Source organism: Drosophila takahashii, chromosome 3R (genome assembly GCF_030179915.1).
Source record: "Drosophila takahashii strain IR98-3 E-12201 chromosome 3R, DtakHiC1v2, whole genome shotgun sequence".
NCBI lineage: Eukaryota > Metazoa > Arthropoda > Insecta > Diptera > Drosophilidae > Drosophila > Drosophila takahashii.
In genome coordinates, this window is record NC_091681.1 from 17,936,872 (window position 1) to 17,949,433 (window position 12,562).

Consider the following 12,562-nt stretch of genomic DNA (forward strand, 5'->3'; position numbering starts at 1 on the left):
ACCATGTTTATGGTATGCGAATCATGATTTCTTTAAGGCGCTATTTAAAAACAACGTCTGTTTATGCGACGGCGACGAAATTATAAAATAATTTTTAGAGTAGTCACCTCCATCTTATGCATTGATCATGAAATCTTTTAATGGCAAATTTATTAATGTAAGATTTATTTGCAGCTTATCAGAGTGAATATTTTAGACCAGAGGGCGGCACATAATACACTGACTTATTGCGTACAGTGTGTGTGTAGCGAAAGACAACCGGAAGAGATAATACTTTTTCTAAAAACCCCAAAAATAAATGCAATATGGTTAATTAAATATAAATATGGTAACTGGTTTTTATTCAATGTACCCTTCGCGATGTCTTCTTTTTTTGAGGAATTATGTAAGCGCGAAGGTAGAAGTTTCCAAATAGAATTATGAATATAACCGAGATGATTGAGCCCCAAGTGGCTGATAGGCGGGATGTGTGGCAATCGTCTTGTCGTAGGATATAGATGCTGTGCGACAGTATAATCCCGAACTGGATCAGCTGGACAATGGTGATGTACTTCTTCCACCAGAGATCATTTCGTAAGTTCTGATTGACAGACGACTGGTAGTAGTAGGTGTACATCAAAACATGCACGACTACGTTGAAGGTGATCAAGAAGAAAGCGTGGCCGCCATAGCCATAATAGTACAGGTACAAAAATCCAAAGTACACCATGTACACGTGATGGAAGACGTGCAGGAAGGTTATCTGTCGATCCTTCTTTCGCAGGACAAAGAACACCGTTTCCAGCAGATCCATGAATTTGTTGAAGAAGTACGAGTAACTCAGCCAGCGCTCCCAGTTCTTGTACTCATGATCCAGTGGCAGGTTGGAAATGCACTTAAAGCTATAATCTCCAGGCCCGACCATAAAATAAACAGCCTACAGATGTGGGATACACAGAAATTATAGTAAGTACCACAGAGTTTTTCAACAGATCACTTACAAAGACAAGCAAAATCATATTGTATGCGATTTGAATGATGTTGTAGGCCTTTATTACTCCATTCAGATCGTAGGGCTTTCGGCTCTGCATAAACATCGGACCCAGAATTTTTATAAACACCAAATAGGTAGTCAGAACTATCAGGACGGGCCAGTGGCTGCCGGTGAGTGGAAGTCGCACAGGATCTGGCGGGGATCGGCCTAAAAATTCCAGTATGTGGGCAAACATGGCGCAGGTCTATGTTGTATCGATGTCGGTGTGAAAGCAACTGATCGATACATTTCATAAAACACTGGACTACGGTCGTCGCGACCAATGAAATGTTAATTTTAACGTTGTTAAGTCTCAATTATGTGCGCTTGGTTTTATATAAATACCTATGTACGGAAGCAAACCCGATTACGGCTCGTTCTCGAAAAGGTATTGCGGTCACAAAAAAGAATAGAGAATAAGACGGCTGTTAAATGTATTTGTATGTTAAGGGTAGTCTAATATAATCCACATTCTAAATTACATAAAAAGTCAATGTACGCAGCGCGGATAGTAAAAGTGACGTAAGTAGTAACCTTTTTAAGATTGTGCAACAAAAATAATGGCCTTTAAATTTACCTCGATGGATGCCAAAGTTAAACTGCGTTTTCCAAAAAGTTCCTTGAAACAAGGATTCCTTGCACAAGTTCCTCAAAGTTCAAAAAATTCTAAAATTGGCCAACCGAATTCATGGTAAGTTTCGAGGTAAATTTTTGATGTTGCATAGTGTTATACCCATAAATCAAAAGGAGCATGGATAAGCTAAGAAACACACATTTTTAAACTTTATTAATATTTTAAAATAAGATTAGATGACAAAGACAAACCATACAAATACACATTTTATAGCCTTGCTATGCTGATTTTATTTAGCATTTTCTTTATAAAAATCTTAAATTAAATCTTTAATCTCTATGGAGATCCAAATGCTTTACTCTAACAAGTCACTGACTGGACTTCACTTAAGTCATCTTTTTTGCGGGCTTTTTGGGGCTGATATAGGCGTGGTAGTAGAAATTGCTAAATAGAATGATAAAGACCACCGAAATGCTTCCCGCACAGATGGCTGAAAAGCGGGCTGAGGGGCAGTCCGGTTGTCTCAGAGTGTAGATGCTGTGCCCCACAATGATAAAGAACTGGACCAGCTGGACAATAGTGATGTACTTCTTCCACCACAGATCGCTCTGCGAATTCGGGCTAAGGGAGGACTGGTAGTAGTAGGAGTACATCATAATGTGTACGATAACGTTGAAGAAGCACATAAAGAAGCCGTGGCCACCATATCCATAGTAGTACAGATACATGAAGCTGAAGTACAGCATGTACATGTGGTGGAAGACGTGCAGGAAGGATATCTGGCGATCCTTCTTGCGCAGCACGAAGAAGACCGTCTCCAGGAGATCCAGGAGCTTGTTGAAGAAGTACGAGTAGGTGAGCCAGCGTTCCCAGGTCTTGTAGTCGTGATCCGGGGGCAGGTTGCTAATACAACCAAAGTTATAGTCGCCGGGACCGAACATAAAGTGGACCGCCTGTAGGTTGGAATTAATATTAATATATTATTATTATTATATATTATATTTTATTAATCACTCACGAAAACAAACATGACGACATTGTACAGGATCTGCATGATGTTGTAGACCTTTATCAGGCCCCTCAGATCGAAGGCCTTTCGATTCGCCATTACCTTTGGACCCACCACCTTCACGAAAATCAGGTAAGTGCCCAAAATCATCAGGACGGGTTTGTGGCTGCTCAGGAGCGGCAGACGCACAGGATCGGGAGGGGGTTTGTTTAAAAAATCCACCAGATCGTCAAACATTGCGATTACGTGTGCTTTCTGTTTGTCGGTATTCACGCGACTAATCAGTATAGGTCTTGATTGAATTGAATTGGGGTCTTCAATTGAAATGGTAATGCAGACCTTCGCCTAAGTGTGCTGGCTAGGCAATGTGTGAACCACGCGACAGAAGCATGGTATACATATATGTTCAAGGTTGTGTGTACACACTTAAATTCTTTCATTTACTTTGTGAAAACATAGGCACTTTCCTCAAACCATCAGTGAAAAATAAATACCCTTTGCTTTAAATCAATACTAATAATACTAAACTTCGCAGAGTCCTTCGCAACTTTAAACATGATTATGGAAATTCCATTAAAAGTTTAATGGGTTCCCTGGAAATGTTTGAAAATCACGCACATGCAAAACGGATGGGGTAACGAGGGGGCGGAATCGCATTGGGTTACGCAGTGGGCGTGGCAAAATTGCAACTGCAGCGATTCCAGTCGAAGCGGATGCGGAAATGGGACCTAAACAAATACCGCCACATCACGCACATCCGGTGCAAAATAAAAGTGGCAATAGCCAAACAAATTTAGAACTAAATATAGCCAACAATATTAGATTCCTGTAAAAGAGCGTGAATATGTTTAAATTAAAATAAGAGACAACAATAAAGAAATTTAAAAAATATTATATTTTTAAAAACCTTTTTAAAGAGGCTTCCACATTCGTTGGATTTATGTTTCTGGAAATAAGCTGACGTTGGTTTAGTAGCTTCATTAAAATTCCAAGAACCAAGAATCAAGAACAAATTACTCGTCATCGGCTGTCTCACTGATGGCCACATATTTTCGATTCTTAATTATCACAGTTTGCATAACTGGAGGCGTGATTTTGTTCATTTGTATTACTTTATGAGGATCCTTTATTTTCTTATTATCATCAATTCTGGGAAGAGACTTGACTTTCTCGGCGGTCTTGTGATTTTCATTCAGAATAAGTTTTGCCTGTCCATTTCTCTTTAAATTATCCGATTCTTCTTTTTGAACCTGGCTCTTGAAGCAACTCTGTGAAAAGGGGATTTTAAATTTACACACGTAATGAAAATATATAAAGGAAATTTCCTACCGGACACACGTAGATTTGCTTCAAGGTGCGGGGGTCCTTGACCATCTTTCGGGTCCTTCCCTTGCATATGGAACAGGCGGAAAAAGGAGGCATATTTTAAGAATTTATATTTGATATACAAATAATAAAACCAAAATGATTTGCTGCAAAAATCCTTTGTTGCTTTGTTTTCAGACTTTTTCGATAATCCAATTTCCTGTTGTCAGAAATTAAAACTTAAATGAAGCAAAGCCGAATTTTATCCCAGGAATGTTGTCGACTTCCATTAGCATTCGTTGCCAAATTGCTCAACTTTTTAAGTGCTTTGATTTGCATTGCATTGTGAGTGGAAGTGGATGTGGATGTGGGAGTGGGCCCATTAAGCTTTGGCTTGGCAAGTGCACCCAGTCTCCAATCTGCAATCTTCAACAGCATCTACATCTGCATACGAAGCTAAAACTGAAACTGAAACCGAAACTGGAGCTGTGTAAACGACCTTTGATGTGGGGCTGGCTGGTTGGTAGTTGGTTTAGTCTCGACTCGTATTCGCATTAACGCCATTAGGCCAATTTGGCACTTTGCCCTGGCCCCGAAAAAGGCCCCGCACGGAGAACTTTCACAAACAAAGGTAACAAACGGCGGCCGGATGCTGCAATATCTCTTTTAGAGCCACCCAAGAACCACCCAACTTTGCACCCTTTGCCGTTCCACTCACATGCCAATGCCCGTGTAAATAAAAGTCAAGTGAGAAAAACAAATAAATTAGAAGCGCATCCTCTGCTCGTTGGCAGCGGGCATTTCTCTTCGTTATAGCGCGACTGCCTTTAATTACGACACCAGGCGTCTAAAGAGGAGAGAAACTCGGTTCCAAGTACCAAGTTCTCTCGGGGATTCCCCATGGCCATTTCCCATTCCCCATTTTCCGTTGCACAGCAGCATCCTCAATTTATGTTTATTTGAAAGCTGTTGCACTTGACTAATGTCCTCCGCCTGACCTCAGCCTCTCATCCTGCCACTTAGCAGGAAGCTGCGACATTCACAGGCCCTTGGACTTGGCCATCTGGTATTCGGTATTTGGACTACCAAATCCACATCATTTGGGACAGAAACCGGAAAATGGCAGTCGATTAACAGTTGGCTGTTGTAATATTTGATTTGTAATTTTTAAACAACACTCTGAATAAATACAAAATATTTTTTCCCTTTATAACTCTAAGTTATTTTTACATATATTCATTTTTTCCTCACTATTCTATTCAATTCATTTCGATCTATCGATCCATTATCCAAGTGGATCCTGTGTCGGCGGCGTTCCACAATAAATTTGATTGTAATTGACGGCGCATTTGATTTATTAGTTTTCTCATTAAACAAATTGTTGAACAATGCCGGGCAAAAGAACAATACACTCGGTACTCGGCGACACACGCACACATGCCGGCTTTGTACTTGCGTTTATTTATGTAGATTGATGGTCATTCGTGTAAACACATCCATTGACGTAAATTTGAATAAACATTTTCATTAGCAAAATGTCCATGAGCCCCCGGAGACAGTCAGAGCTTGATGTCTGATGTCCGATGGCCGATGGCTGATGGCCAGCCATCCCGGATTGGTAATGATGACCTGGCCAACACATTTGCTCAATTGCTTTCGACTGCTGGGCGCTGGAAATGTTTGTGCCTGAATTTGGGTAATTTATTACACCGGCTAAAAGTGCCAATTACCAAGCATCAGATTCAATCCTTTCGAAAATTCCCCAGACAGCAATTGGCCTTTGGTCGAATTGGTAATTGCCTATTATCACTAGCTCATAAACAGCTGTCATTTTTGATTCCATATTAAATCAGTTTAAAGCCGAAGTAAAATTACAAGTAGAAATTTTCAAATGGGTTAAAAAAATACCTATAAGAATTTTATTATAATTTCAATAAAAAAGTTGAGGTACACGTTTATTTAAAATTATTATAACCTAACTCTCTTTTACATCTTAGTACTTTTTTTGTGACTGTGCATTGTTGTTCGGGTCAAAGTCGTTTAGTGATACACGGGGCACATCGCTTAGGAGGTCTATTTGCTTCTGGAACTTCACAAAGTCCTCATCGACGATTTCAGGGGCATCCCAGTAGTCATCAGTGGTCTCATATTTGGGATTTTTGTCGTAAAACGGTACGGTGAGAGTGGAGAGCTGGACTTGTTGTCGAATCTTCTGGAACAGCTCAACTTTCTGCAGGCGTAGCATCCTCGTCTCTTCGATGGCCTGCCGGAAAACGGGGTCCATTGGACCCAGGTCCTGGGCACCTCGGACCATGCTCACGATGATGGCCCTCTGTTGATCCAAGGTGAATCGCACCCCGTCCACGTGTTTCTTTCCGGACCAAATGGTCAGGCAGCGGGCGCACAATCCGGTCACAAAATCATACACCAGCCTGGGACACATCTCGCACTTGGTCACCTCCAGGATGGGATTACGTCGGAATGGGTCCATAGCTCTTAGCACTCGCAAAGGTTGTGGGGAAAAGAAACTCCTCTCGACAATTCACAAGTCATTGGCTAGTATTGGAAAATAGCACTTTGCAGCCTAACCTCAAAAATAATTGATTGAAGGAAACCCTTTTTATAGAGTTTTAATCGACAACTCTGTTGGATTGGAGGAAACCCTTTTATAGGGTATTAACTCTGACAAAGGAGGCAACCCTTTTCAGGTTTTCAAATGGGTTAGAAAAAGTAAAGCTCTGTTGGGCTTTGTATTAGAACTTATCCGACCTTATAAGTTGTATTCTGGTATGATAAATTCTAGACATTCTTTCTAAAAGTCTAAAATGTTAAATGTAAGTGTAAAATTTAAAAAATCATATTAAAAATACACACAAAAAAAAGCACGTCGCCGTAAAATCGATGTTCAGGTAAATTTCAGGTAATTCAGACTCATATCGTTTTTACCTGAAATATTCATAAAATTGATCTTAAATAATATCATTTTGCCGAATTCTCTCTCTCGGAGATTCTCTAACTTCGAAATAGAGCGCGAAAAGGAATATGGCAAGCAAAATTACGTGAGTGGAAGCAAGAAAGACGGATTCGAAATTCGAACTGTAAGCATGATGTCTCGCTTGCACTACTATAGGAGGTAAGTAGAGCTGCCGAACAGAAATGAAAAGCACGTGCAACTGTGCATATGTATGTATGTACATTAGAGGTGCAGAAACATCGATGTTTACAGAAACCGATGTTTTCCAAATTTGTTTAAATTATAAAATATAATATTAAAATCTGAATGGAATTTTTATTTATTCATCGTTTATCGAAAGCGTGAAATGATAGCGTGAATTCGGCATCGTATAAACACAGTAATAGTAATATTCAACTTTCGTGTGTTGCCGAATTCACGAAATGGCGTTTAAACACACACGAATCGGCTAAAAGCGTGAAATGATTGCGTGAATTCGGCATCGTATAAACACAGTATATGTGTATGTGTGCGACTATGCTAAGAAATATTGATATTACCGAAATATCGCTTTTACGGTTCGATCATATCAAGTTAAAATTGATCTTAAATAAGGTAAAATTGACCCATGTTTCATATCTATTTTTTTTGGGTGTACCGTTTTCTGAAACAGTTCCCTTTGACAAGTAGGCAACTTCCTCGCTTACCACCCACCATGTCAGGTGGCTAAATCCTGTTGAAATTCGCAGCTCCTTTTCCACGCTCTCCTTAACTCTTTTGGCGGTCGGCGCTGCTCTCTTTTTAGCCCAGAACGGAATTCGTTTAATTTCTTAAATTGAAATTATGGTAATTTCCTGCAGTCATGCGAACCTTTTCATACACGTTCGTGTCTGGCCGGAACCGATGACGAGCGGGCGCGGAGGAGGATGAGGGTTCCTGATGGCTGATGGGCTGTTAGCTAACCGAAAGTCAAGTTCATAAATTTGAGAACCCAAGGCCCGAGGAGAGGCACCTGTCCAGGTTTCGGTGGCCGCATTCACCGCTGCAGCAGCACGCCTCATGGCTCAATTCTCGTGCCCCCTCCCCCGTCCCCTGTCACCTTTCAAACCTCCAAATCCGAAGGTTGCCAACCGGCTAATCGATAGCTCTCCATGGCGATGGTCGGGGTGTTGATTTATGGCATTCCCCACGCACCGAAACTCGCTCCGGGATCCGACGAAAGTGACACATTAATGTGTTCAATTGAAGTGCCAACTACCTGCCCCCATTGCTCCGCCACTCGGCAGAGGAGCAGACAGAACAGTCGGAAAAGTCGGAAACAAAAAGCGCCCCTGGAGCTCTGGCAGCTTGTTAAGCTCGTTGTCCTCTCAATTGCTCCTCCAAGTGGAGCGCTTCATTCGTCCACCTCCCTTTTTCGAAAGCTGCACATTTTTAAGCTCATCACTCGCTGGAATGTCTGCAGTGATGGGAAAGGTACTTTAGTCTAATTTTTGAAGCAGGTGATTGAAGAAATAACAGTTAACAATATTACTGGAGACTTTAAAATTCGTATCACATTAAATTTAAACTATACTTGAAATCCCAACTCTTCTTCGACCTTTATAATATTTAACTATCGGTTTCTATAATCAGAAAACTAAAACTTAAAAAAGTTTAACAAATTTTTTAGCAATGAAAGGTCTAAAAAAATCTAACCATAGTTTAAGGGCCGTTATTGTAGCTTAGAAAACAGCTGATCCATTAATCAGTTACAAATGAAAATCATATTATTTAAATTTCAAAAATAACGATACATCGTTGTATTCAATTCTTCTTCTTTTTCTTACCTAAACATTTTTGAAAATTTGGATGCGTTTTCTTGGGTTATCGAATGCTTGTAGGATTGCTTTGTTATGTTTATCGATTAATTTTCGACGATTGGTTAACTCTGCATTGAAAAGTTACCACCTAGTCGCAAAAAATTATGACGTTACCTTGACTTGTCCTAAAGGTACATTTGTAGGTACGCATATTGAGATGCGTTCAATGTACCCTTATGTAAATATTTAGGTACTCTTCATCACTGATAGCAGTTACCTGTTGAGGGGTGCGTAGCCCGAGGAACTGGGTTCTTGTTGCGATTTGTGCTCGCAACTTTGTGCCAGGACTTTGTGGACGAGCATCCGGTATGGGGGACTCGCTTCCTGCCCGACTAATCGATGAAGGATCAACTGGGGCTTAAGGTTATGACATCGTTCCCGTTTCCTTTCTTTTCCCCCCCCCCCCCCCCCCCCGAAACTTTTCGCACCAACCTCACTTATCCACTTCCCGGAGAATTTGTGTTTGTATTCCTGCACGGAGGACGACCGCAGAGTCGGGCTAACTCAGTTTTAGGGTTTTGCCAGGCAAACAACTTGAATCGAAGGCTGTGGCTCCTGTTTCTGCTCCATCTTCTTCCTCCGCAGAAACCACGGCAATTTCTTTCGCCCCATACGCGAACACAACAAACGCACCAATCGGGTAAAAATCAGTGGGGTTCCGGGGGCTGTGGCATGTAGATTGTGTTTGCCAATGCTGCAGCTCAAGTGTAAACATCATCTGGTGGCAAGGATGTGTGGACGAGCTTTCCCATAAAGCGGGGGAATTCGGCACAGGAAACAAATGGTCTAAAAGATCTTCAGATTTAATAGGATTTTTTTAAAATTTAATAATGAAAATGAATAAAATTTCTATTGAATATTATTTGTTATGATTTTGTTTTTGCTGTTTTTTTGTTAAGATAAATAATATTTTTGTAATATTTTAAGGTTGTAAATTGTTTGACTTATAATGTAGAATAATTTAAAAATCGTTAACGCGCTTTCACTCATAAAATGTGAATAGCGCGATAATTATAAGTGTGCACTTGAAGCGCTGGGATGTTAAATAAATAAATTAAGTTAAATTAAATTAAATTAACAATCAGTTCAAAAAATGTTGAGAAGGGCAGATATTAAAGCGCTTTCACTCATAAAAAAAACCTGGTATATGTGTTTTCGTTCAGTGTACATCCTCTTCCTGCTCCAATTTCCCTTGAGCCGCAATGTTGCATGTGTGTGCCCCTATGCGTTGGCTTCTGGTGCCTCCATCAACGATGGATGCCTTTGATTTCATTTCACTTCATTTCATTTTGTTGTCGGTGGAGGAAAAGCCGCGACTGCGTCGATACACAGCCCACCACCCACCACCCACTCAAGCTCACCTCCATCGCATCGTCGTGATATACGTACCGATGGAACCGAGGCGACCTCCCTGAACTCATTCTGCATTTGAGTGTACAAAACCAACGGCGTGGAATGACGGACGATGGCTTGAGATAATTTCTGCTGCCTAGTGGTTTTGGGTGGAAATGCCGGGGATTTGTGTAATTTACTTCACGGAACATTTATGCTGAGAAATAACCAAGGATACAGTAGGTTCACCAGTTTTCCAATCCAACCTGTGCCCAGTAAATAAAACGCCAGGGAATGCATCTGTTTTGTTATGTTTTCCTTTTAATTTCTTTCAGTAATATGTATGTCTCAATTATTATTCAATATGCGTTCTAGTTCTATTATTTTCCATTATTTCTCTCGTCATTATATGTGTGTGTATAAATTAATGTCCGTTTTTCAATGCGTGTGGTGTCCGCCTTAAATGCCAGACATGCTTTCAAGTTGATCGAATTTATAAAACGAGTTTCCTTTCACTGACAAAGCCAATTTGCGGTGTATAAAAAATCATTGTGCAATTCTCAAATTCAAATTTCCTTTAGGTATAACAACAATGATAATAATAACAATAATAGTAAGAAATACGCGAATGTTTATTGCATTATTTACTGTAACAACAGAACCAATTAACGAAACCCCCTCCTAAGGGGGGTGTGTAAAAATGGAATAATTTTTACGGCTTCTCCTCAGTTGGTTTTAATTTTCCTATTTTGGTTTCCTTATCGTAGTACCTTTGCCCTCTTGCTGTGTCTTAAAAAATGTATTAAAATTAGCTTAACTATCAAAATTATATGCCCTTTGTTGTAGCTTCATTTGCATCTTTGAGTTCGTTTTCAAAAGTTTATATTTTATTTGTTTTATTTTTTTTTTATACCAATTTTCTAGTCAGCTTATATACATTTTGTTGTTATGTGTGTTCTCTGTTAATTGTTAGTTGGTAAATGTTTTTTAGTGGCTTGCCTTGTCTTAACTATGAACAGTTTGATATTACAAATATAATGCAATTATCCTTGATGCAATCGGTAGCTATCTTCTCATATCCCGTTTTACTTAAGTTTAGTGAGTGGCATTTACATGTATCTACATGAATATCAAAAAACTATGCAGGTTCCTCTAATTCCAACAATGTTCTGCAGCTTATTCAAATAAATGTTAACATTCAATATCTCCTAATCTCTCCTCGTCCTCGTCCGAAGCCTCTGTATCTCAATGTGGAACAGAACAAGCGGTTTTAGTTACAAATTGGGCGCAGCATGTCCATGTCCTGTGAGTTGTGCCAGTGATGGAATGATTAAAGAACTCCTTTTTCGGAAATTAAATATTGTCAAGCACGAATGGATGTGGGTGAGTGATCGGCCTCGAAACCAAAGATAACCATAGTTAGTATTTAATATATGATAGACGAGTGGGTGGGATTATCGATCGGGGGATGATCTAACTACACTACGCTGATGGGGAATTATATAGAAAACTTCTAGGCGAAATGTGCTCTGGCGTGCTGGTTGATTGTTGATTGATGGCTGATGATGATTGAATCATGACCGAGAAGTTAATTGCTTTTCGTAATTTTTTGTTGTCAACAACAATACTCAATAATATCATATTTCTCTATATATCATTCAAATGATCACAGTCAAAAAACGTTCATTATTGAATTATCTCTTTAAACATTTTAACCTTTACATTTTACTACACCACAAAAGATTCGGTTTTTTCCGGTTTTTCGAAAACAACATTACCTGTAACGCAAAAACGAAAAATTTTTTGATTGAAATTTGACCAAATTCTCTCAACTTGGGGCACTTTGTGAAGGGCATATGAATGTCGTCTAAGACGAGCCTCATACCGATTTCTACAGCAAAACCAAAAGCGATTGATGGTCGTGGGTTGCGGGTAGTGGGTGTTACAAAATGTGGGCGGATTCTATATAAAATGAGGCGTGGCGTGTCTACATTTGTGTGGAGCGATTAACCGAAGCGTAAAATGTTTTTTGCCGCTGGCCGAATTTCCATTTGAATACCAATTGCATTTTCGTAACGTCAATTATTTTCTTTTTGTTTTTGTATTTGTATTTGGTTGCATTTGTAGTTTGGGTTGCTTTTGCTTTCCACGTGATTAGCTGAACATTTTATTGTATTTAATTACTAATGCATTACAAACTTATACATTACCTAATGCAAAATTGTACACTTAACGTTAATGTTCTGTTTTTTTTCCATTTTGTTTCCCTATCAGCAGTACAAAAATTATTCATTGCATTTTTCTGTGTTTAGTTGCTTTGTTATGCCTCTGTTGTTATACATCCGTAATGATTCAGTTTTTCAGTTTTAACTAAATTTACACATTGCCAATTTTGCATATTTTAATTCGTACACACATACACATATTGTTTGTATACGCGGCTAGAGATACAAATACTTACAGATGCCACTGCCACAGCTTAGAACTAGATTTCGATTTAATTCATTAACCGATTAAC

At 39.5% G+C, this 12,562-nt stretch overlaps 4 protein-coding genes across 4 annotated transcripts; all 4 read right to left on the reverse strand.

Annotated features, from left to right (window-relative positions):
- Positions 1 to 343: 343 nt before the first annotated feature.
- LOC108062711 (very long chain fatty acid elongase F) lies at positions 344 to 1,231 on the reverse strand. The gene is made up of 2 exons (XM_017149489.2): positions 981 to 1,231; positions 344 to 916 (listed from the first exon to the last, which is right to left on the reverse strand). The coding sequence occupies exons 1-2, from the start codon at positions 1,206 to 1,208 to the stop codon at positions 344 to 346; spliced, it is 801 nt and encodes a 266-aa protein (XP_017004978.2). The 5' UTR covers positions 1,209 to 1,231.
- Positions 1,232 to 1,867: 636 nt separating this feature from the next.
- On the reverse strand, positions 1,868 to 2,882 carry LOC108062736 (very long chain fatty acid elongase F-like). The gene is made up of 2 exons (XM_017149518.3): positions 2,605 to 2,882; positions 1,868 to 2,539 (listed from the first exon to the last, which is right to left on the reverse strand). The coding sequence occupies exons 1-2, from the start codon at positions 2,830 to 2,832 to the stop codon at positions 1,973 to 1,975; spliced, it is 795 nt and encodes a 264-aa protein (XP_017005007.2). The 5' UTR covers positions 2,833 to 2,882; the 3' UTR covers positions 1,868 to 1,972.
- A 590-nt stretch (positions 2,883 to 3,472) lies between these two features.
- Positions 3,473 to 4,100, reverse strand: LOC108062743 (uncharacterized). The gene is made up of 2 exons (XM_017149524.3): positions 3,925 to 4,100; positions 3,473 to 3,863 (listed from the first exon to the last, which is right to left on the reverse strand). The coding sequence occupies exons 1-2, from the start codon at positions 4,015 to 4,017 to the stop codon at positions 3,609 to 3,611; spliced, it is 348 nt and encodes a 115-aa protein (XP_017005013.2). The 5' UTR covers positions 4,018 to 4,100; the 3' UTR covers positions 3,473 to 3,608.
- Positions 4,101 to 5,828: 1,728 nt separating this feature from the next.
- On the reverse strand, positions 5,829 to 6,471 carry LOC108062745 (uncharacterized). Its single transcript, XM_017149528.3, has one exon. It carries the CDS (start codon positions 6,389 to 6,391, stop codon positions 5,894 to 5,896), a length of 498 nt encoding a protein of 165 aa, XP_017005017.2. The 5' UTR covers positions 6,392 to 6,471; the 3' UTR covers positions 5,829 to 5,893.
- Positions 6,472 to 12,562: the final 6,091 nt, after the last annotated feature.

Excerpts from the sequence above, each read along its gene's own strand:
- LOC108062711 (XM_017149489.2), bottom strand. The coding sequence starts at position 1,208 with ATGTTTGCCCACATACTGGAATTTTTAGGCCGATCCCCGCCAGATCCT. Across the intron at positions 917-980 it reads ATATGATTTTGCTTGTCTTT|GCTGTTTATTTTATGGTCGG; the intron begins GTAAGTGATCTG and ends CCACATCTGTAG.
- LOC108062743 (XM_017149524.3), bottom strand. The coding sequence starts at position 4,017 with ATGCCTCCTTTTTCCGCCTGTTCCATATGCAAGGGAAGGACCCGAAAG. Across the intron at positions 3,864-3,924 it reads AGCAAATCTACGTGTGTCCG|AGTTGCTTCAAGAGCCAGGT; the intron begins GTAGGAAATTTC and ends CCCTTTTCACAG.
- LOC108062736 (XM_017149518.3), bottom strand. The coding sequence starts at position 2,832 with ATGTTTGACGATCTGGTGGATTTTTTAAACAAACCCCCTCCCGATCCT. Across the intron at positions 2,540-2,604 it reads ATGTCGTCATGTTTGTTTTC|GCGGTCCACTTTATGTTCGG; the intron begins GTGAGTGATTAA and ends TCCAACCTACAG.
- LOC108062745 (XM_017149528.3), bottom strand. The coding sequence starts at position 6,391 with ATGGACCCATTCCGACGTAATCCCATCCTGGAGGTGACCAAGTGCGAG.